Consider the following 25,612-nt stretch of genomic DNA (forward strand, 5'->3'; position numbering starts at 1 on the left):
TGCACAAGCAATTGTTTACAAGGGCATGGACCACATACACAGCGCCATCGCATACACTCTTCTGGCCTTTGGCCAGTCGACTTAAATACAATAAAAACATATTCAGCAGACTCTCCAGCACACTCTTGTACGAATTAACCTAATGGTTGTCTTTAAAAAACAACTCCCGAACTTGTTTTTTTATATATACATGTACATGTATGTGTTAAGTTAACTCAAAACTCATTTAGTCTGAATATAATAATTTAAATCATCATTATAAGCATTTATTTGTGATGCATAATGTTACTATTGATGTCATCTTAATTATTCATGTTATTTTCCTAGCCACTATACTACTGTTATATTTCCACATTATGTACATGACTAGTCCGATACAAAAGCTCTGCAGGCTTACGTTAATTGTTTTATGCCTTGTCGACTTCAAATAAAACTTATCTTTAATCCAAACAGGATCCATGAATTTAGGACGAGAATTGTGCATAGTTATTACTGGTGTTCACAAGTAAGCATCAGGACGCGTATGATGCATGACAGCAAATGTCAAAGTACAATGTTATTGCCTGCCATATGTCAGCTTGTTGTAAAACGATTCCAGAGCAGATCTGAATAATTTTGAAGTCAATTTTAAGGTTTTAACTTTTTATTTGTTTCATAATTTACATCGTACATAACATGTTACTTTACAGAATGAAAAAAAGACAATAACACTGATGATTAAAAAATTTTCTCCAAAATTATGAAAGTTTTTGTACATTTTTAGGGAATAAATGACTTCATTTAATGGAAGCCCTGTAATGCTATGATGTACAAACCACATCTGACATAAATGTGTAGATCTTATTCCAGTAATCTTAAAACGTAAGTCAAACAAGTGATAGTTATAATGCACAATCAAACTATTGACCTTTGATTTCGCCGTGGCCAGCCCAAGCGGCTTCCAACATGGAGCAATCTTCAACATAATGTAGGTGTCGTGTAAAAATTTAAGTTTAAGATCCTAAGTCAAAAAAACAATCTTAATATCTTCATCTGCACTGTAAAGTTATTAAAATCACATTCTTGCATAAAGCTTAAGCAATGCAAATGTAACAGTGAAAGAAATATTAACAATTGATCGTGATGCTAGAATTCTCGATACACAGACCAATTAGGAACACAAAAAACACAGCTATTTCTAACTAATGGCCTTGAAGTAACCAATTTCAAGGTAAACTTGGTTCATCATAAAATAACCGGTCACCACTGATTCACACTGTACCAGTTGTCAAAATGAGCACAAGCCTGCAAGCCCTTCACTCGTAAAATGCTTAGCGGGAATTCCTCAAATTGTGGATTTTATATAGCACAGCTTGTTGAGTGTGTTTGATGCCAATCCCTTGGTAAATAATTTGAGTTTGTTCATTCAAAAGTCTCATTTTGATGAATGCTGTATGAAGCTATCCTGCGGTGACCTGTTAATGCGTCTTAGCTCCATCCTGGTGTTGTTTCGAAATATCTTCACACATTATTTAACATTATCACATGAGTTTTACACCGCCTTTCAGTAGTCTTATTTCAGTTCTCTGTACACAAGTCTTGCTAGTCCTGCGATGCCGAGACCAACACCTCCGCCTATTAATGAAGATCGCAATCCTCCTGTACAACAAAAAGTTAAAAATAGTATATCGATACATGATATTATTACAGAAATGGTAAATTAACATCGCATATGGGTATCTTTAGAATTTCACAATTAACATGATGTCGGTTGTCCGGTTAGCGCAGCGAGTTTGATTCCGGGCATGGGCGCATATGAGTTTGGTTTGTGGTCACCAAGTCGGACGAGTGGGTTTTTACTCCTGGTACTCCTATTTCCTCCATAACTCAAGACCACACTCTCACACAACATCGTGCCAACAAGAGAGATTAATTTAAGTTGCAATAGCTTGTTTCACAATCGTAATATATAAGTTTAAAAGTAAACCATGATGTGAATAAAAACCCCGCTCAACCTGGTCAGCTCCCTGACATTGTTTGTTGGAGGTGGTCAAATATTTTTTTTGACAAAATATAATCTCTTTAATGGTCGATTGATTGGTTAAATGACTACCAACGTCATGTTAATAACTCCAACATTGATAGTATTTTTTTTGAATTTATAAACCTTAAATTTTTTTGTTGTACACCTGTTAATAAGATGGTTTCTATAAATCTTATTTCATAATTGCTGTCACATCAACATGCCATTAAGGTTTTAACACCATCACTCTATGTTAAGTGTAATACTTTATTGGGCACAGCAAAATAATAATGGAGAACAGTGGATATCAGATGATGAAGCAACACAGCTTCATAAAATTAAATGCACTACCCACCTGTGCATTTGAAGAGTAATCCTGTGAGAGTTCCAGCAGTGACGGAATTGAGGTCATCATTCTCGAACTGTGATAGTGGGCTGTATCGGCATTCAACCACCACTCCGAATATACTATACATAAGAGCTGGAACAAACAAAGTTTACGGTCTTAAATCCATCACATCTACCACACATTAAGAGATGCTTTGGAAAAATGTTAGCAATATGACACTTACTTGTGGTCTTAGTCAGTGATTTGAAGTCTGTGGATGAAGAAACCTACTACTTACACTTGTTTTAGCACTATATCTTTCAAAAAGCCCTGCTTTGTAAAATCCAGTTCTTGGGGCAAGCTCAGACATAGAATGTCAACTAAGAACATCTCATCGATTTAGAGATCAAATAGTAACATTTTTGTTTAAATTATTGTTCATCTGATTATGCTTTTTAGAAATGTCATAATTTAAATTGCATAAAATTATATTACTATAAATATGGTGCGTTGCAGTTATGAGACTCATATTACACATAGAATGTAAGAGAAAACTTTCCAGCACTGGTTTCATGACTGGAAGTAAGAATATTCAGCGCTTTAAGTGATTACTGTTGACTTGTTATACATACCAATTATTCCAAATGCTTGACCCTTTTCGGCAGCCATCTTTGTTACATGATTCAATATTCTGAAAAAGAATCATGACTAGGTTATTACACAGTGGAAAAAATGTGACATGTTTGATTTATCTTATCTCAGGGCCACGACTTTCTAACTCGTTGCCAGTTCATTACGAAATAAAATAAAAAATAAAAAAGATAAGGTTTTGTCATTTAGAATTTGGCCTAGTAGCGGCCCCAATTTGGTCAGGAAAGAACACTGCATACAACACATGTAGTACATGCTATACTTACTGTGTATTTCTAACACTTTTGGGGAGCTCCTTTCCAGACACATACTGCATACCGGACCTCATACCAAGGGTGCCTCCTAAAATTCCACCTGGAAAACAAATGCATGTAGCTTTTTACAAAATGTGGACTTTACATAATGTTCTAAAGAGTATCATGAGTACATAATACATGGTACTGAATCTGAGAAACATAGCTTTTAAAAAATGCAACGTTTGAGTACCAACAAATTTCCAACCCACGTAGGTTTGAGACTCATCAAAATCCAAAACTTTTGTTAAATCCATTTAAAAAATTGTTTATTATAAATCAATTATCCTACAGTTTTGTATTTTAAACAGATTGTGTACCATGGATGCCATCGGTGAATATATAGTCTTCTACAAAAATAAGATATTAAACAGTACTTCGTATACCTGACAAGCAGCCTCCCCCAATCTGTGTAAATGCCATCTCAAACCTTCCTCGTTTATGGGCTTGGCCCTCTGGTAAAATGTACTGGTCCTCCTGAAGTGACAGACTGAGGTAAATAACCAGGGTATAAATTAACACACACCCTGACCCCTGCACTAGTAATTACTTTTCTTGCTTGCTCTAATATAGCTAAAGAACTTCAGCGAACACGTTATATATTACCTTTTTGGACGTGTAAGCTGAAGAGAACGCCGTATCAAAACCCTACCAGAATTCGTGACATTTTTATGTCACGCTGTTATTTCACTTGTATGCATTGTACAGACAAAATAACTATATCCTCAGGTAAATGAAGTAAAATGTAGTTCACAAACACATTTTCAAAACCAAAAAAACGCTTTATAGATAGTTAATTTATCATTTTAATAAATTTGATTATAAGCATTCCTTAACTAGGTCATAGTTGTGTTCAAATTTAATCACGTGACACCAAGATTTTCAGAAAATATCCATGTGACCTAGTGTTTATTTTGATGTTATTTTTTCTATTTTGAATAATTAATAAATAACTAATAACAAATTTGAAATAAATAAATTGTTTTTACTTATCAAAAGGTATTTACAGCCTTACTGCAATTGGATTCAACTAAATGAACAATGTGAATCCGATGCTATAAATAGAATCCATCGACGTCATCATGGTCATGTGATTGCATTGCATCATCACACTCAATTGATTCTGGTTGACTTTACTATGGGGGTTACGCCATAACTTTAATGTGTTGTAAACATCAAAAAAATAAATATCAACATTAAAGTTATGGAAGCCAGAACTAGCTCTAATACTGATACTTTTATAAAGGTTTTATGCTATACACGAGGAATTCAAGTCTAATTATGATGACAAAAATCAAATTTTGTTTTGTAGATGTGTATGAGACTACAAGCAAAATCTGACAACACTTTTTCAGCTGGATGAAACACAAAAAATCATAAATGACCACAAACGCATCCTATCAGATTCTTTACAAATATACCACACAAATCTCTCTCTCTCCCCAACTTATCAGTTAGCTTAGCATACCCTTTGGACTTGCTGTAAGACTCTAGGATCATATCCAAAGATGCCTGCGCCCGCAACTGAAAGCCAAAAAGAATTCAACCTTTAATTTAAAATATGATACCTTAAATTAATGAAGTAGGAAAACAAGCAAATTAGGAATAAAATTCATGTGTTCAAAAAATTAACATTTTATATTTTTTAATGTTTCATAATGAAATTATGAAATCTATTTATTAGTATTAAGATTAAAAATTCAATATAATTTAATGTGTGATTACACAAAAGAAATAAGTAAAATCTATATTTATGTGAGATAGAGCGTGTTTAAAATAAAATCATTATAAATAAAACAAAATTTTAATCAGTCCAAAGATCACACAGTTTTGGTGATCTGCATTTTTATATAAGTAATGTTTCCATGGACGTCTTAAGCATTGTCATAAAAAAGACATTACTGTTTTATTAACATGACTGACACGAATGTCAAATTATATTTTATTTATCAAATTTTACCAAAAAAAGGGATGAGCAAAATCTCTTAAAATGGCCCTTACATGGAGCATTAGCGTCGAGCTCTGGTTCTTTCGATCGGGAAGACAGTAACGATCTAAACCCCTTGTATTCGTTATTTTCTGACATTTTGTATTTTCTTACGCAAGTTCACCAATTTCACCTTCTCATCCGGAAGCAGCATGTATGTTTGCTTGATTGAGTAATCAGATGGTCTGCCGGTTTCATAGAATTTTAGTCTAGCTATAGTTTGCACTAAAATGTTTGATAAATATATAATCTGTGGCATGTAATATTTTATTGATTGAGATAAAATTGTGTTTTTATTGAAAAATAGCCCAAAATATAATGAAAATAACAACAGTAATCGATTGAATTTAGTTCAGATTTGATTGATTGTAGAAAGCATTCGGAACTACTCGGTTGTTTTCGATGTTAATGACCGAGGAATTCCGAATGTGTAGAAAGAGCACATGTGAATGTAAACAAAACAGTTTTTCTCTATGCTTGACACTTTGAACAACATTCGCTGAAGTTGGTAATAGTTTTTAGAAGACCACCATCAACACAGTGTATAAATCCCTGACGTAAGTTGTGTGCCATGCTTATTTATGATTACATGTTCGTCTCCATTCAAAGTGTTAAACAGTCGGACGTTCGTTGTATTCGGATACAAAAGTAGATTTATGTGTAAGAGACAACGATACCTCTCAGTGAAATTAGAGTTTGACTGAAAAGGAATGAATTGTATTACCTTTGTTTGCTTTCGAAGTAATTCATATGTCCTGATACATAAAATCAAGAATTTCAGGCATGGACCACAGGGGCAGGTTGCGTTGTTTTGACACACCACGCCCCCGTCAGGTTTTTTTTTTTATCATTTTTTTTTATCAATTTTTTTATCAAATTTAAGTAAGAATATGATGTGGTAACTGTAACTTGTGAAAATTGGCAAATTTTTTATTTTTTATTTTTATTTTATTTTATTATCTTTGTAATTTAGGGTGACTATTTTATTTTATTATCTTTGTATTTAGGGTGACGACTTGACCCTGAATTTCCATGTATTTGCCGACATGACCCTGTTTAAGAGGCCATAACTTTATCAAATCTTAACCAAACTCTACATTTTTGGACTTTCCTAGTAGAGTTAGTGTCAATCTTTAAGAAAATGTACAGTTTTAACGAAAACAAATGCAATTTCAAACCCGAATTTCCTAAAACATGTTACTCGACGAACCAACTACCCGCAAATTTCACCGAAATTTTCCAGACTAAAATGCGTTATCCCGGTATTGCATCATAAATTCAACACGTGTGCTTAAGAGAAACAATATATCTATCACGATACAGGTGAAATGGAAGTCAAATATCGTTCCATAGAGCCGTGCATGCTAAAAAACAATGATCATACTTTGTTTACAATAATTATACATGCATGCTAGTATGAGTATACACGAACAAATTTACCCAAGCAACGCAAGTATATCGTAGATGCAAGCAGGGCACCAACGCATGCGCCGTGAATAATTTCCGGTTGCGCAATATCCATGTCGGCATATGCGTAAAGAAATAAACAAAGATTGTAAATCGTGTGCACGGTTTGAAATTGCATTTGTTTTCGTTAAAACTGTACATTTTCTTAAAGATTGACACTAACTCTACTAGGAAAGTCCAAAAATGTAGAGTTTGGTTAAGATTTGATAAAGTCATGGCCTCTTAAACAGGGTCTAATACATGGAAATTCTGGGTCAAGTCGTCACCCTTTACAAAGATAATAAAATAAAAAAATTGTAAAAAAAAATTTTTTTTGCCAATTTTCACAAGTTACAGTTACCACATCATATTCTTACTAAAATTTGATAAAAAAAAAATTGATAAAAAAAACCGGACGGGGGCGTGGTGTGTCAAAACAACGCAACCTGCCCCTGTGGCATGGACAGCATATTCCATTTGTTATAATTTTGATAAACAATAACAACAATTGATACACCGACGCCTTATGCCAGAATTGGTCCTGCGTGGTATACATACAGATTTAGATACAGATATTATAAATATACTAATGAAAATTGTGTTTGGTTATTTCCAATTTGGTGAATGAATATTGTTACCCATTAAGATTTAACAAAAGTCAGGGCACTAAGATTGATACCTTTTCCTTGTTTTTAAAACAAAATCTTGCACAAAACATACTTGTTAAATCCAAAAAGGCAGTGTAAGGGTGTGTAATTGGTCCCTAGCCTGTAAATATTAAAGTAATACAGCAACAATTTTCTGTATAATTTATAGAATTTTAGATGTGAACAATTATTATTACTTTGCAGGCTCTGAAAGTATGGAAGGAGACTCACCTTTGATTAATATCAATTCAGTTGATAATGGAGTGACAATGAAAACCACTGGCCTTAATGATGTGGTTAAACATGAACCTATGGACGAATCAAATAAACTTACTGACACAAAGGATGCAAACAAGGCAGAAAAGGGATCTGAGGATGCACAGGAAAAATCTACCACAAACTGTGAAGTGATTTTGAACTCAGTTGTTGCTAGTTGTGATCAAGTAAAGAACAACTCTTTAACAGATGCTGATGATTCAGAACCTGCAAATAATGATGATCAGGATAATAATGTTTCAGTTGAAAACAATGAGTTAGTTGAATTGGTTACAGTGAAAATTGAAGTTGAAGAAGAAGAAATTAAAGATGACACAACAGGTAATGAAAATGTACACACTCTGTCAGCTGAGAGCACTACTGCGATTGATGTAAATGATTCTGAAGCTATAAATGAAGGTGGAAATGATGATAAAAATAATTCCAAAATGGTGAATATGGATGCTTGCAGTACATCAAAAACAGCAGATGAGAAACTACCTGACTCAGAGGCACACAAGACGGATGACTGTGTTCTTATGGAGTATCGGAAGGTCGGGGATGTGATTGTTGTTGATTCTGCATCCGATTCATCGCCAGACAGCTCCAGTGATGAGGAGGAAGCGGTCATTGTGGAAGATCAACAAAGCACAGATGCACAGATCAACAGGTAGTTGGCTTTATGAGAAATTTTCTGTAAAAGTGAGTTTAGACTAGTGCTAACGTGTCTGCCTCTCACCTAAAACATTGTAGGTTCGATCTCATCTAGAGGTACTTCTTCATGGCCTTTCAAAGTGAACACTAGTACTGGTTTCCACCCAAGAAACAAACATGAACACAAATCTATTAAGCTATCTGCTTTTATCACAATCAAGATAAAATAAATTTGTATTAACAAAAAAGAAATTTGTATTAACAAAACTTAAAATTAGTTACTTTTAAGAGGTTTCAACTGCTGTCTTTAGTCAGATATGGACTAAAAATTATGCATTCATAAAAATCTTACACATAAGCATATTAATTATTTCTTGTCTGCTCTTTGTAATCAGTTGTCATATTTTTATGCCAAGTCATGTTAAGATGATTAATGCTACATTTGAAGCAATGATTTCATACACATACGATAACGTAATTATAACATTAGTTTGTAACAAGTCCAATAAAGCACAAAACCTTATTATTGATAAAAATGTCTTTTGATATGCATACTCAAGATTGAAAAATACAAGAACAACAGTTTAGTTTAGGAACAAGGTTATATCTGTTTCTTTAACTAATGTCATTTAAAACCTTTTCACAATTGATTAACCATCAAGTTGATCTATGTCTGCTAAGGCACTGCCTGCCCTGCTGTTAAATCAATCTTGTATTTCTGTCTACTAGCGTGATGTCTGGTAACTGGGACCGTTCCCCAGAGGGTAATGAAGGTAGAAAGGTGAAGATGAACAGATATGGGTTTGAAGACCTCCGCACAAAAGGCGAACTACTGCCAGAGGTATGCTGATGATATTTAATTTGATTTTCTTGTCCACTAAATAATCTTACTGATTCATAAATATAAAATTTGCCTCAAAAACACTAGGGAGTGTCTTGAAATTATTATAAATTATATTTTTTAAAGAAGTCTTAGCCCCTTTACTCTGCATTGAGCATTAATCCCTAAAACTCAAAAAGACACCTGGTTATTTCACAGGATTGACAATGATCAGCTTTTTTACAGAGTTTCACATATGGTATACTGAAGCTTTGTGTTTTATGAATTCAGATTTCTTTGATAATTAAGATGGTCTCAATTCATAATTAAAACATGTACATGTATGTGTCTTTTATACTGTTTGCATGTTCATATTAATAAATGGTATTCTACCTGTTTAGGAGTTGCCTCCCCTAGAGGAGTTGACCATCACTGTTGATGAGTCTGTTAAGATGGAAGAAGTGGGAGTCATCCAGAGCGTTGTGGGAATTCTAGGTAGGGGCTTTAAGCTGCCTTATAAGCACTTTTATTAATTGCTTTTGTTTAGTTTGAATATTATAATTTTTATAACAATTGTGAAGAAAGCTATGATAACTCAATTAAAGTCACTCTTGTTGGCACAATGTTGTGTGAGAGTGTGGTCTTGTATTGTGGGGGAAACCGGAATACCCAGAGAAAAAAAACACTTGTAAGACTTTTTGACCACTTACCAACTCACATGCACCCAAGCAGGGAATCAAACCCAGGTAACCGTGTTGAGAAGCGAGTGTTCAAACCACTGCCCTAATCGGACAACCTAAGCTTTTGTTTTGTATAATATCTTCAACTTCTACTTTTTATGGTGAAAAATGAATGTGTAGTTCATTATAATGTTATTCTTTGTTAGAGCTGTAAATCACCAAGAGAAATGATAAAAAGATGTATTATATGACAGTGTAGTTATTATGAAAACAAATGAAATGATATATTTTGTTGTCCATAAAATCAATTTATAGCATGATATGGATAGGGAAAAACATGTGACAACATTGTCATCAAATATCTCAAAACCTATGTGTTTCCCAGTCAATGCTCTTCTAAAATTAGTATTAAAATGCATATATTTTGCTTTCATAATTATGTATTGATACATGTGAAATCATGTATTACAAACTGACTGGGCAAAAAACAGTTTATTCACTGTTGTCAGATGATTTTATCAGCGTAAGATCACATTATCTCATAACACTCAGCCAATATTGAACAATGGTGTCATGTCTTATGTTTTTACTGCAAATTTCACAATTGTTGCTGAATAATTAAGTGTATTTTATTACCAATAATTGAGATGAAGATGTACAATGTTTCAGTTGTCTTGTGTGGTACATTTCAGTTGTCATCCAGTCCAAGGAGAATGTCCGCCCTCTTGATGATGACTCCATCTTGTTTGTAGAGGGACATAAAGTTCTAGGCCAGGTACAGGAGTTTTTTAAGTTATAGCCTAGTTGTGTTAACTTCCGGTGTGGCAGGTTGCAGTTTTAAATCACAGCTGCACTATACTGAAAAACATAAAAATATGGTATTACATGTAGTAGCTTCCTTGCCTTAAGCATTTGGCATTAAAAGAGTAGTATTTTGAATGGTAAAAACAGTTCCATTTAAAACCAAAGGAAGTTGTATCCTGTGTATTGGTTCTTTACACCAAGCAAATTAAAGAATCTAGAGGTCTTTTCGCAAAGAGCTATGACATCGCATCCATACCTCCTGGTGTCTAAATCTTCTACCTCAGATCTAATTATACCCCCACAAACAAAGTATGAGGGGGTATATAGGAGTGAGCTTGTCTGTCGGTCGGTCGGTCGGTCAGTCTGTCTGTCGGTCGGTCTGTCGGTTTTCATGGTTTCCGGACGATAACTCATGAAAGGCTTGACAGATTTGAAAATTTTTTGGTACACAGGTGTAACATCAGAAGATACAGGTCAAGTTTGATATTGGGGCTGGTGGAGCCAAGGTCAAGGTAACTGTTACTAAAACTAGTAAATGGTTTCCGGACGATAACTCATGAAAGGCTAGACAGATTTGAAAAATTTTTGGTACACAGGTGTAACATCAGTAGATACAGTTTGGTACACAGGTGTAACATCAGAAGATATAGGTCAAGTTCGATATTGGGGCTGGTGGGGCCAAGGTCAAGGTCACTGTTACTAAAAATAGAAAAATGGTTTCCAGACGATAACTCATGAAAGGCTTGACAGATTTGAACAATTTTTGGTACACAGGTGTAACATCAGAAGAAACAGGTCAAGTTCGATATTGGGGCTGGTGGGGCCAAAGTCAAGGTCACTGTTACTAAAAATAGAAAAACGGTTTCCGGACGATAACTCATGAAAGGCTTGACAGATTTGAACAATTTTTGGTACACAGGTGTAACATGAGAAGATACAGGTCAAGTTCGATATTCGGGCTGGTGGGGCTAAGGTCAAGGTCACTGTTACTAAAAATAGAAACACGGTTTCCGGACGATAACTCCTGAAAGGCTAGACAGATTTGAACAATTTTTGGTACACAGGTGTAACATCAGAAGATACAGGTCAAGTTCGATATTGGGGCTGGTGGGATCAAGGTCACTGTTACTAAAAATAGAAAAACGGTTTCCGGACGATATCTCATGAAAGGCTAGACAGATTTGAACAATTTTTGGTACACAGGTGTAACATCAGTAGATACAGTTTGGTACACAGGTGTAACATCAGAAGATATAGGTCAAGTTCGATATTGGGGCTGGTGGAGCCAAGGTCAAGGTCACTGTTACTAAAAATAGAAAAATGGTTTCCAGACGATTACTCATGAAAGGCTTGACAGATTTGAACAATTTTGGTACACAGGTGTAACATCAGAAGAAACAGGTCAAGTTTGATATTGGGGCTGGTGGGGCCAAAGTCAAGGTCACTGTTACTAAAAATAGAAAAATGGTTTCCGGACGATAAATCATGAAAGGCTTGACAGATTTGAACAATTTTTGGTACACAGGTGTAACATCAGAAGATACAGGTCAAGTTCGATATTGGGGCTGGTGGGGCCAAGGTCAAGGTCACTGTTACTAAAAATAGAAAAACGGTTCCGGACGATATCTCATGAAAGGCTAGACAGATTTGAACAATTTTTGGTACACAGGTGTAACATCAGTAGATACAGTTTGGTACACAGGTGTAACATCAGAAGATATAGGTCAAGTTCGATATTGGGGCTGGTGGAGCGAAGGTCAAGGTCACTGTTACTAAAAATAGAAAAATGGTTTCCAGACGATTACTCATGAAAGGCTTGACAGATTTGAACAATTTTGGTACACAGGTGTAACATCAGAAGAAACAGGTCAAGTTTGATATTGGGGCTGGTGGGGCCAAAGTCAAGGTCACTGTTACTAAAAATAGAAAAATGGTTTCCGGACGATAAATCATGAAAGGCTTGACAGATTTGAACAATTTTTGGTACACAGGTGAAACATCAGAAGATACAGGTCAAGTTCGATATTGGGGCTGGTGGGGCCAAGGTCAAGGTCACTGTTACTAAAAATAGAAAAACGGTTCCGGACGATAACTCATGAAAGGCTTGACAGATTTGAACAATTTTTGGTACACAGGTGTAACATCAGAAGATACAGGTCAAGTTCGATATTGGGGCTGGTGGGGCCAAGGTCAAGGTCACTGTTACTAAAAATAGAAAAACGGTTTCCAGACGATAACTCATGAAAGGCTAGTTTTTCTTGTCAGCAGTGTAACTTCTAAATTACTCAACAGATTTAAATAAAACAATACATGCATGAGAAAAGAAGATGCAGTGTGCAGTAACCTTGGAGTTATGCCCTCTTTTCAAAGGAATGGTTTGCCATTCCTGTGTCCAGGCGGCATTTGGGGGTATTCGTCACTCCTGTGACAGCTCTAGTTATATCTGGACCGGGAATTCTTTATCTCATGTCATTTTAACAGCGTTACTGCGTTTACTTGGTTTGCAATTTTACATGTAGTTTTTTTCATAACAAGTTTTCAGCTTTGGCGTGCAGAACTTGGAACATTTTGCCGTAACTCAACAGTCATATCATATATTCAAGTGAAATTTAATACACATGTTGCCAGTGCAATATTTCCTTGACATGATTTTGAAAAATGTAGACTAGATTGATCTGATGTTCAATATGTTCTCTTTCAACATAATTTTTAACTCAATAAAATGCTATCAGTGCAAAAGAAATGCTAGTTTGAATAAAAAAGCTTTTAAAAGTAGAATATGCAAAAATTGAGCCCACACCATAGCGATTAATGAGGATCAGTGAAAATCTCTGGTTGAGGGCTTAATCCGTTTGAAAGCCTTCCTGTATGATGTGCATTTTAGCAAAGCCCGTAATGCTGGGCGATTCAAGTTAATTTTTTTAACTGTTATCCCCCTTTGTCAAGTAAGGAAAGCAGACAAGTAGTGGCATCCCCCAGTGTTATTTCTTGGTGCAATTCACTGTCTTCTAAAGGCTGTTTCCCTTTTAAAAATGTGTCCATTTACCCCCAAAATATAATGATACATTGTTAAATTCACTTTTCATGAAAAAATGATAAAGCAGAGTTTCTTGAAAAAAAACATTCAAGATCAGCTCTAATACAGAAGAAAGTGTCAATAAACAAAGAAAAAAACATGTATATATACTATTGGGCCTAGAAAGGAGAATACATTTGGTTCAGGTTAACAGACCCGTTCTACGAAATAGGCGCCAACCCTACCGTTCTTATAGTCAGTTGGTTAAAAGATATAAATAAAATAAAAATGTAGTTTAAACCCTTTGAAGTTTTATACAGAAGATTACTTTACAACAATTCTCCAATGTTGAGAATAACGTTCTAACATAAAACCTGAAATTAAAAGCCTACCTACCCTACCTGTTTTTGAAAAGGATGTAACCCTAACCAAACCAATTTTGTTTGTGTCATATATCAGATAATTTGCATGATTGAGTATTTTTCCCCCCCAGTCAAAAAATGATATATGGAAGAACAGATGGTGAATCTTTTTTTACAAAAACACCAACTACTTGTCAAGCTCTTTTTAGAACTCATAAATTGGTCCTATTTTCATACAATACATTGAAATTAGATTTACAACTCGATAATAATGAGAAACACATCGGCATTTATTGTAGACTGAGAGAAATTACATGAATTATTGATTTTCCATTATTTTCCTGATGAATGAATTTGTTATTTCTGATAGAAATATTGTTCACATGCATTCAGTGTCAAATTAGCCTAATGGCATAAATGTTCTGCCGCGTAGCAGAAGTTCCACAGCAGTGACTTAATATCTGACATTTGTGGAGCACTGTAATCCAAAAACGGGAAATCTAAGATAATGATAGATGATCTATGGGGAAATTGGGAACAGGGTTCATTATTTTTACTCGAAGAAATGCTGATAACAGTTCATTTATTATTCATGGCTGTTTTTTTTTTTGGTTTTATTTGACATTTTGAAAATGGCAAATTCTTAATATGGAAGAATTTGTTTTAGGTTTTGTCATATAGCCTTCGGCTTGTTATCATTATGGTTAATCCTGGCCACGAGATGATGCATGAGAGTGTGGTCTTGTGTTTCGGGGTAAACCGGAGTACTTGGAGAAAACCCACTTGTCAGGCTGGTGACCACTAACCAAACTCACATGGGCCCAAGCTGGGAATCGTACCCGGGTCGCTTTTGTGAGAAGCCAGTGCGCTAACCACTGGCTTACCAGGCAACCAAGGTCTGTTTTAGGTCTGCAGTTGAGACTCAAGGCGCAAATCTGCAAATCTTCATTTTTTTTTATCCGTTTCAACATCTCGTGTTTATAACAGTATAACAAATAGTGTTTCAATCTGACCTTTGATATATATTTTGAATAACATACATTTTAACTGAACTAACATTAGTTGCTCAGGGCTTTTTCTGCCCATTTTGGGAAACAGACCCTAGACATTTTGGGGAATATTGCGTCCTGAAAATGCCAAAATTGGGAAATTTAACAGTTAAAAGAAAAAGCTGTCTAGTCTCCTGCAAATTAGGAAATGATTTAATATTAGTTTATTTTCCCTTTAAAAGACCCAAAATTGCTGAAATATCAATCCTTGGCGTGTAAATATCTATTGCAATAAATCATGACAGATAATACTTCATACTGATCTCTGAATGTGATGAAAATCAATGATTTCTGAGTTCAATTATCAAAATAACTTAACATCACATAATTTATTAGGATGTTGAAAATGAACCATTAAAAAAAAAAACAGGTAAAAAGACTTAATAAAAAAAAAAAAAATAATTTTTGATTGGGATTTTTTTCTGAAGATTGGGAAAAATATCTTATATATAGAAAAAGCCCTGTTGCTACACATTATTGATCTATTAAACTAAATAAATTATTGCTTTTGAGAAAGCCTGCAGGTCAGTTCGCTAATTTGACCACTGTAGATATCATTAGTTGAAGTTTTTATGAAATAATATGGCAATTTGAACTGTTTGACTACCAAATTCAACATCTTGTTTTTTCTGTGTCTTTTTTGATCTTTTTTCTATGAAATATTTTTCATATTTGTATATGACATTCTAATCAGTGATCACAGTATCTCATAGAAATATAAATGATTTAAAGAAACTTGTTTAAATTCACATTTCTGGATGTTGCATAAGGAAAAAAAGGTGAAAAGGTACCCACGCCAAAGCACTAAACGGCTATGATGAAAATCCCCTGTAATTTGACCCAAATCCCCTGGAATTCTGAACAAAATCCTCTGGGGAGCCTTTCAAAAATATTGCATGTAATTTTTTCTATTTCTTGTATCAAATATTTATATGGTTAAATGATTCCTTAAAGGTGTTTGAGGTATTTGGCCCGGTGAAGACCCCCTGGTACTCCGTACGGTTTAACGACCCTGACAACATTGGTAGCAAGGGGTTGGAAGTAGGAATGAAAGTGTTCTGTGCACCCTCAGAAGCCGCGTTCACCAGATACGTTTTCTTGGAAGATCTAAAAAAGTGAGTATGATAATGGTTTTCGATAAGTTAAAATCTATGTTAAATTGTTTATGATCATTGTAAAAACAACCTGTTATGAATGTGAAAAGTAGATAAATGATTGTATGAATTCCCTTTTGATTTCATGTTTTATTCAGTATGTAAACCATTTGGTGCTTTAGTAATGCGCTTATCAATGCTTCGCATCGTTTGTATTTGGGTGGGGTACTTAAATTGTTATTGCCTAAATGCAATTGGATACATTTCCAGCCATGTCTATTCCCGGGTAAGGGTCTGACTGAGCCTGTTGAAATCATGCCATTTGGTAATCACCCGCTGTCCCCTATATGCGCCCCCTCCTCCTCCTCCCCCCGCCCCTAATGGAATAAAACATATATGGATTCATAAGTTCAAGGATGAAGTTAATGAACAATTTTATGCTTTATGGAAACCGAATGAGCTTACATTAATGACAACAAATCTTTTGTAGTCTGAAGGGTTCAGATGCATCATGGGAAGATAACAACGAACCACCGGAGAAGGTAAGGGGATTAAAATGATTTGTTTCGACATACTACAAAGTATTATAGTTCTTTAAATCTTGATAAGGCAGGGCAAAACAATCTTAACCTGTTGTAATCTCTGTCAAACAAAATTTATTTGAAAAAAAAGGTTCGCAATAACTGTTTGTAAATCAGAATTTTATGCTATATGTCTGCTAGGGATATTGTTAAATCTGAAAGATTTAGCTTTGTTATATGAAATTATTTGATAAAAATGAAGAAAAAATAAACATTAAACTAACTAACCGATTTCAAATTTTCACTGTTGTTCTTTACTTTTCTACAGCACTTAGCATACTCTGACGATGAAGCTGAGCGTGCGGCGAAGGCCCGACGGAAGGGGAAAAAGGGTGGAGCTAAACAGGGGGAGGGGGAGACTGGCCACGGGGAGGGGAGGAAACGCAACCGTAGTGGACATATGATTGGTAAGTGGGTATTGCTGCTTACTAGGGTTGGGATGAATTCTTGAGGGGTAAAACCGACAGGCGTTGCTAAAATTGAGGTATGGGTGCAGGAATGGGGGGTAGCTGTGGCATTGTTGTATGTCAGAATCTTTAAAGATGCATGGTCATGAATTGCTTGCTTTGCTTTTGTTCAGTAAACTTCAGATGACTTTTTTATTATTGGGCTTTTGGTTTTTCTTGTTTTTGTGTCATAATCTTGGTGTTTTGTCGTGCTTTTTAAGGTTATTACAAAGAAAAGCTTAAAAATATTACCAGGAAAATTTGTATACATAACATTTTAGCTTGACTATTTTTGAACATGAAGATTTTTTTTGTATCAACTTGGGCAAGTTTACAGCAACATCTTGCTTTTCTATTTTTTTAAACTCGACCATAACTCAAAACCATTTGGAACTTGATACAAGAGACAATACGCACATGTATTGCAAGGGGCATAACTTTGGCTATAATAACTATTCAGTTATGCCCCTTGTTACACTGACAAAAAAAGAATAGATCAGCATTGGTGTTCGATGCAGTCAGTAAAAAGTGTTGTAAATCTGAATATTTATTTGTTGATATATGTTGATTGAGTGTTGTCATCTGTGTTGGATATTGCTGTTATCAAGTCTTCTATGTCTTTAATTTCCTATAGTATTCTATATACCTTTTCTTTCTTAAACACATACATAAGTTACATTCAGATCCAGTTGACTTTTATTTACAAATTCATGTGTTTTTCAGATGGCGGAAGACAACAAGGCAACAACTCTCAGCAACATAACCAGGACAGGAATCCATTTCAAGGCAGCAACAACAACAACAGCAGCAACAACATGTCATCAGGTCCCAGGTTTTCACACCGACCTCAGGGACAGATGAACAATTCTGGTGGCCAAAGATGGCAGCCAGGAGCCCCTAGCAACTTTAACAGACCACCGTCAAACTTTGGTGGGCCACCAAGGTTTCATGGTCAAGGTTCTGCTGGATTTAATGATGGTAGCAGGAATCCAAACACAGGCAACTTTCCTCAGACAAATCCCAACCAACCAATGCCTAACAATGCCAATGAAGTGTTCGGTAACTTCACGCCACAACAACATGGCCAGTCTAATACAAACGTGTTTCAACCAAATGTTCCTCCACAAAATTACATGCAGAATAGGCCAATGAGGCAGCCTGGTACTGGCTTCTCAAGTCCTCCACCAAGCAATCCTAATGCCCCACCAGACTTTACACGTCCTCCTCCACTGTTTCAAGGAATGGGGCCCGGTTCATCGACTCAAACTGGCAACCAGTCTGCTTTTCAGGGAAATGTGAACCAGTCTGGGAATTTTGGTGGTGTGGTAAATGGTGGTCAGAATCCTGGTGCTCCATTTGCCAATGTCAGGCCAGATGGTCAGCGGTTTGGTCAACCAATTGTAAATAATCAGGCTAGTCCTGCTTCTGGTGCATTTAACCAGATGAATGGCTTTAATTCTGCTGGACATGGTGGAAATGTCAACCCTGTTGGTAATAACAGTTCCAATCCCAGAAACATGAATGGACAACAACAGTTTGCAGTGCATGCCTTGAACCCTGTGGTTTCTAGGCAAGGTTCAACTACAGGTTCGCAGGCTGTGAATAACCAAGGAAATGGAATGCCTACTGAAGTCAACTCTCAGAGGAATAGATTCTGGAACATCAACCAAGGAAACATGCCAAATAATGGCATAAGTCCTCTTATGTCTCCACAAAACAACATGGTCTCTTCCAACGTTAATGGAACAAATCAACCAGCTTTCAACCAAATGACCCAACAGCCAATGGGTCAGGCACCGTTTTCGACAGCAAACGGCCAAGGATCCATGCAGTCATCTTTTGTCATTCCAAATAATGCAGGTTTTGGTCAAGGTATGAGACAGCCAATGGGAAATTTTCCCATTCAAAATATGGGAAATTTTCCCAATGGGAATCCTAATACAGCTGTCTTTGGGGGACACTCCAGTGGGAGTTTTCAAGCAATGGGAAGTGGTATGGGTCAAGCACCTATGGGAAATGGTGTAAATTCTGTAGAAACCCGAAATGGGTTCAATGCAAATAGTCATAGAACAAATGACCAAAATACGTTAATGGATCAGAGATACATTCAGAATCCTGGAAATAATTAGTGACAATCTAATTACAGAAACAAATTCTTCAGAGTATGAGGTACATAAATGTACATCTGTATTCTTATCAAATCTTTTATCTCTGTATGAAATTTTGGAGAGAACAAATGGGATCCTTCTTTATCACAGTTATACATTTTGATTTTGGTGAATGCTAGTTTCATTTATGTCACATTGCATGTGAATATCTGATCTACATTGATTCTTTAACTTTTGTTAAGCATATAATGTTACTATAAAATAAAAAAATAAGCCAGAACTATGTTTCATGAATGAAAATATAATGCAGAACTGTGCTTTGAATTCGCACTCGTCTGAATGTTAGCCAGGTTGTCAGAAATGTTAATGATACATGGATTAACATGAGCCTTGAAATTCATGTAAACTCAAAAACTCGTGCTGAAAGTCATTCTTTTATGTCTCCCAAAATGTAAGTCTGCCTATCAGTCATTCAGGCCGAACGTTACAATCAACTCAATCACTTCTAAATGCTAAGACCCAGGAACTTCAAACTTGGTTCGCAGGTTGGTCATGACCATTGGATGACCATTTGATTTTGAGTTCAGAAGGTCAAAGGTCAGCGTTGTGTTGACCTCGATGGTTTTCACTTAATAACTGAAGATCCTTTTAGTCCATGAACTTAAAACTTTGTATGCACGTTGGTCACGACCAGTAGATGACACCTATTGATTTTGAGCTCAGTAGGTCAAAGGTCAAGGTTGTGGTGACCTTGCGGTGCAAAAAAGATTTCCGATCATTTACTTAAGAACGCTTGCACCCAGGATCTTAATACTTAGTTTGACAACTGTTTTTGTCTACTAGATGACCCCTATTGAATATGAGATCATAAGGTCAAAGGTCAAGGTCGCGGTAATCTTCAGATGAAAAAAGGATTTCCGCTCAATAAATAGAAAAAACTTGCACCCAGGATCTTCTTTCTTGATGTGCCAGTTGGTCATGACTAGTTGAGACCTATTGATCAAAAGGTCAAGGAAATTTTGAGGAAAAATGTTGTCCAGCTGAATAACTGAAGAACGCATGCATCAAGGAACCTCATACTTGTTATGATGTTGATGACCCTTATTGATTTTGAGATAAGTAGGTCAAGGTCGCGGTGGCCTTGAGGTGAAAAAATGGTTACTGCTTAATAACTCAAGAACGCTCGCACTCAGGAACCTTCTATTTGACATGTCAATTGGTCATGACTAGAAGTTGACTCCTATCCATTTTGGGATGAGAAGGTCAAAGGTCAAGGTCGCTGTGACTGAGTGGAAAATGCAGTTTACAATAATAACTGAAGAACACTTCGAGGGTGAAAGCGAAAAGGTTCTATCACCTTCTTTATTTAATGTCATTTAGAACCTTTTCGCCCTCGAGTCTTGTATCCTGGAACTTCATGCTTGGTTTGCCAGTTGGTCATGACTAGTAGATGACCCCTATTTATCTTAGGATTAGTAGGTCAAGGTCGCGGAAATCGGTTTCTGCATAATCAGTAAAGAATGCTTGCACCTAAGAACTTCATACTTGGTATGCTAGTTGGTCATGGCTTTTTGATGACCTCTAGATTTTGAGATCAGTAACTGTATATCAAAGGTCAAGGTAGCGGTATAGGTGTCTGTGACGGTTTCGCTCAACAACTTAAGAACACTTGCACCAAGGAACTTCAAACTTTGAATGTCAGTTGGTTATTCCTAGTATTCTGCAAGTCTGCCTCCTTTAGATTGAAAAAGTGTATGATTTCGATCGCAACGAACTAGAATTAGTCTTCCGCATTTTTCATTGTAATTCGTGCACGCCGCAATATGACCGGGAAATATCACAGGGGCAGGTTGCGTTGTTTTGACACACCACGCCCCCGTCCGTTTTTTTATCATTTTTTTTTATCAAATTTTAGTAAGAATATGATGTGGTAACTGTAACTTGTGAAAATTGGCCAAAAAATAAAATAAAAATAATATATTTTATTATCTTTGTAAAGGGTGACGACTTGACCCTGAATTTCCATGTATTTGCCGACATGACCCTGTTTAAGAGGCCATAACTTTATCAAATCTTAACCAAACTCTACATTTTTGGACTTTCCTTGTAGAGTTAGTGTCAATCTTTAAGAAAATGTACAGTTTTAACGAAAACAAATGCAATTTCAAACCCTAATTTCCTAAAACATGTTACTCGACGAACCAACTACCCTCAAATTTCACCGAAATTTTCCAGACTAAAATGCATTATCCCGGTATTGCATCATAAATTCAACACGTGTGCTTAAGAGAAACAATATATCTATCACGATACAGGTGAAATGCTGAATTTAAAGCAAATATATACCATTTAGAGTACCTTTGCAAGGGGTATTGATGTTTTTGAAGGCAATATATAAAATATCAAATTATGCGAACGACCACACTCGAGAATTTTAGGCGAACGACCACACTTTTTAAATTAAATTTGAAGGGGGTGCGAATAAAGCCTTCGTGATCTCAATGTTATTTTTCTATTCGCAGGACATTTGTATCCGCACATGACGCACACACGTGTATAATCTTCTAACGTACATTTGATAGGGCTAAAATCCACCCAAATCCCATGACACCTATATCACTAAGTATGTCAATCGTTAAACTTGTTAAAACACCAATTTTTGTATTGTGAGATGAGGAAAACATACATTTAATTTATCTCATCCACACAATTTCATGGACCGTATGTTCGATAGGCGTTCGACGGAAAAGAAGAAGAGTGGTACAATATATTTGGATCGAAATTCATTACAAAAAGGGGCACTCGGTGTCAGAAGGGAAAAGGCGAGGAGAAATGATTGAAAAACGTTAGTTACATCCTAAATGAGATTCCTAAACATTCAATGTTAACTATCGATATGACCATATGGAACTTCTAATGCTACTGGGTAGTTCATTTATAGCCGGTGACTGACATATGTAGTCATTGCTCAATTACAAGTTGTTTCTGATTAAATATGTGTTGTGCCTTTATTCTTTATTGGCACGCCACTTATATGGCAATAATCAGTGTTATTATCTGGCAATAATAGTGAGGATTAATCAAAATTGATATTTGATTACGTTTATTGTCTTTATTTTAAAAATACAAACGGATCACAGTAAACACAGAGTATAAATCGCATCAATATGAAACAAAAAATGTCCGCATTTGTTTATGAAACAATCGCATTTATAAGATTGATATAGCATGTAATACTGATCAGGCTGTTTACATGTAAAACTTAAACATACAGATGTTATCACAGAGCAAATCACAAAAAGTGAAATGAATCACCTACATTAATCTTTTATGCTAACCTATCGACTCAAAATAATACAAGAATTTACTAATAAAGTTCTGAAAAAAATCACAGTGCAGTGATCTTTTATAATAAGAGCTGTCACAGAAACAGCGCGCTCAACTGTTCCGTCGCTTTTAAGTTTAGATTGCAAAGCTTTGGTATATATGCAAAACCAGAATCTTTTAGTCGAATAATAAAGGGCCATAATTTACAATTTATGCAAAATGGAGCTATCTTACTTGATTAATTAAGTCTGTTGTATAGTTGGAAACGCCTGTCTGAAGTTTCAATGCAATACATGTATTTGCTGAGATAATGACTTAAAGGTGCTTACATGCAAAACCTTAACCAAAGTTTGACGCTAGGGTGAGTAGGATAGCACTCGTTAGTCTTCGAATAGTCGATCTAAAAACCAATCGCCTCAAACAAAAGCAAGAATTTACTAAAACAGTTCTGAAAATGCCTTCCTGGTTATGTACATACGGCGATTACTTTTCAAAAACAAAATATTGTTAGAAAATACAATAAGTTTTCTAATAATGTATGTCTTGTGTCATGCTGCCGCAGTGTTGAAATGTTCGAAAGGATCTTGCCACAATATCTGCAGACCTGAGGTTGTCGACTCTCCATCTAAAAGATATACCATACACATTAACAAATAAAGTATTTGAAGCTTTATTCGCACTCTTATCAAAATAAGATAAGAAAAAGTGTGGTCGTTCGCCTAAAATTCTCGAGTGTGGTCGTTCGCATAATTTAATATTGTACGATTTCTTTCAAAAACATCATTTCGCCTTGAAAATGTATTGTTAATGGTATATATTTACTGTTTATATATCTTCTTGTAAAGAACCAGTTGAAATTAGCCGATTTATCATTGTTTTTTGCAAGATAAACAAAATGTGTGGTCGTCTGCATCGCCGATTCCAAATTTGTTTTTGAATGTTCTCAAAAACTACAACAACAAGAATAACAGACAGTTTACCACATGAAAGCGGAAATCATGTGGCGTAGCATGGGCTAGGTATTGTTTTAATTTGATTCAATTTAGTAAAGAAAATATACACAAACACACCTTTTGTTGTGTCAAGATCGCCGTGGTCGTACACATTTGTGGTGACGTCACAATTCTTGCTCCCTCACATTGAGTAAGAAGTGCCATGTTTCTTGTGACTTTAAAATAAAAGGTACAATATTACATCTGAATACGTCATTATGATTAATAAACTATATTAGTACACCGCAAACGGTACGGCGATATCCGCCTGTCTAATTGCGGCATGCACGAGTTTAAATGCAAAATGCGGCGTACTAATAATTCGTTCCAAACGAAAAACCATGCATTTCTTTATTCATGAGAATGGCCACAGGTAGACTGTTGGTTTGTTTTAATTGTCACAAAAAGCACGGTACCTCTTATCAAACGGGACGGATTCATCTGCCCGTCATAATGCGGCATGCACGAATTTCAATTAATTCATCCACAACGAAAAACAAATGGATTTCCGTTATCATGAGCATGTCTACAGGTAGATTGTCAGTCCTTTTTTAGTGTCACTAAAACAAAGCACCCGTACTCATCCGCCCGTCACATTGCAACATGCACGTATTTCAATGAAAATGCTGTTTACTAATAATTTGTCCCGAGCGAAAAATCATGTATTTTTGCAACCATGGCGAAATTGTCCTTTAGATCGCGCTTTTCATATCTTAATTCAATGTTTATACCCTACAACATGTATCAGTATATTTAATCGTCATTTGAATTCGGAGACTTGCGTGAGTTTAATAAGTGTCTGTTATTGTATATTTACATGTTTGCCATTTTATTGCTGTTTTATGCTGAGTCAATACATGTACATGTATTACCAAACGTCGACCTCGCATTATCTTCTCTTCAAGCTTCTGGGAAACGCCGATTAACATGTCCCCGATCGAAATACTAAGAATTGTTTGGCCGTGATATTCAATGTCGGGGATAGCTGCAATCTTGCATTGTAAAACGGCAGACACGATATGTACACAATAACGTTAGTCTGATTGGTTGGTATTATATATTAGTAACCAAATTTTGCTTTTCTGTCTAATGTTATTACATAAAACCAAAAGCTCTTCTTGTGGAGGATCGACCGTGGTTTAGTGGTAACACACTTGACTGTCAATCCAGGTCGCGGGTTCGATTTCCCACCGCAACACTACAAAACTACTAATCTTCTTCCGGGTGGAACGTTAAAAAGGGGTCCCGTGTGACGGTGCTATTCACTGGTGCCCGTTAAAGAACAAAAGTAGCTCTAACAAGGGTAACATTCTGTCTGTGCACTATGCTAAAAAAAGTTAAATGTTATCGGAGCACTCGCCGAATGGGCTTTACCCGTGTGCGAGTATAAATAAGCTTACACTCACACAAAGTTCGTCTTGTGCATAGTACAATGCACACCCCTCTCTCAACGCTGACAGTGCTTTGATTCTAAAAGAGTATTCCGCATATTGCTTTAGATTTTAAGTCGTTTTATTCGGGATTTTAGTATTTTGGACAAAACTAAAACAAAGGATCCGATTTGCTTTGTATTCATGGCAACGTGATGAAATAAATTTCTCTCCGGTAAATATGGTTTGGTGTCCATGTAAATTATTTTAAAACGGGATGGAATCTCATGTATTCAAAAATGAAAGACAAAATACTAGTACTCAGTATCACGTTAAAAAAGGAAACTCGCCATCGCTTTCAGCATGTTTAGTTATTTATTGTATAGGTTTATGTTTTAGATTCACGCAGATTTTTAGGTTGATCAACACACAGGCATCTGAATCATTGTTTGTCACTAAAATATTGTTTAAAACCATTTTGGGTACATACAATGAGATAAACAACACATCTGAAGATATTTAGTGTCTTTGATATACATTAAAGAAACAAGGTATGTAACTCAAACTTACCCGATTTCACGGTAGAGTCCAGTTTTATGTAAATTTCTCAACCAACATATAAACAATCCATTTTTAAATAAGTGACATGGAAAGAAGAGTCAATTACCTTTAAAATGGTGTGCGATATGTTGGTATAACT

At 35.7% G+C, this 25,612-nt stretch overlaps 2 protein-coding genes across 2 annotated transcripts; one reads left to right on the forward strand and one right to left on the reverse strand.

The window, feature by feature from the left end:
- Positions 1-625: 625 nt before the first annotated feature.
- LOC128218237 (mitochondrial import inner membrane translocase subunit Tim23-like) lies at positions 626-5,411 on the reverse strand. The gene is made up of 7 exons (XM_052925849.1): positions 5,276-5,411; positions 4,743-4,798; positions 3,661-3,751; positions 3,248-3,335; positions 2,963-3,021; positions 2,358-2,483; positions 626-1,638 (listed from the first exon to the last, which is right to left on the reverse strand). Exons 1-7 carry the CDS (start codon positions 5,358-5,360, stop codon positions 1,553-1,555), a joined length of 591 nt encoding a protein of 196 aa, XP_052781809.1. The 5' UTR covers positions 5,361-5,411; the 3' UTR covers positions 626-1,552.
- A 269-nt stretch (positions 5,412-5,680) lies between these two features.
- Positions 5,681-19,496, forward strand: LOC128241904 (uncharacterized protein DDB_G0283357-like). The gene is made up of 9 exons (XM_052959034.1): positions 5,681-5,818; positions 7,559-8,279; positions 8,993-9,104; positions 9,485-9,578; positions 10,456-10,538; positions 15,949-16,109; positions 16,579-16,630; positions 16,938-17,076; positions 17,839-19,496. The coding sequence occupies exons 2-9, from the start codon at positions 7,570-7,572 to the stop codon at positions 19,242-19,244; spliced, it is 2,757 nt and encodes a 918-aa protein (XP_052814994.1). The 5' UTR covers positions 5,681-5,818; positions 7,559-7,569; the 3' UTR covers positions 19,245-19,496.
- The last annotated feature ends 6,116 nt before the right edge of the window (positions 19,497-25,612 follow it).

This window comes from Mya arenaria, chromosome 2 (assembly GCF_026914265.1).
Source record: "Mya arenaria isolate MELC-2E11 chromosome 2, ASM2691426v1".
NCBI lineage: Eukaryota > Metazoa > Mollusca > Bivalvia > Myida > Myidae > Mya > Mya arenaria.

Excerpts from the sequence above, each read along its gene's own strand:
- LOC128218237 (XM_052925849.1), bottom strand. The coding sequence starts at position 5,360 with ATGTCAGAAAATAACGAATACAAGGGGTTTAGATCGTTACTGTCTTCC. Across the intron at positions 3,336-3,660 it reads TGGGGGAGGCTGCTTGTCAG|GTGGAATTTTAGGAGGCACC; the intron begins GTATACGAAGTA and ends TTTGTTTTCCAG. Across the intron at positions 3,022-3,247 it reads AAAAGTGTTAGAAATACACA|AATATTGAATCATGTAACAA; the intron begins GTAAGTATAGCA and ends ATTCTTTTTCAG.
- LOC128241904 (XM_052959034.1), top strand. The coding sequence starts at position 7,570 with ATGGAAGGAGACTCACCTTTGATTAATATCAATTCAGTTGATAATGGA. Across the intron at positions 9,579-10,455 it reads GAGCGTTGTGGGAATTCTAG|TTGTCATCCAGTCCAAGGAG; the intron begins GTAGGGGCTTTA and ends GGTACATTTCAG. Across the intron at positions 10,539-15,948 it reads GACATAAAGTTCTAGGCCAG|GTGTTTGAGGTATTTGGCCC; the intron begins GTACAGGAGTTT and ends GATTCCTTAAAG.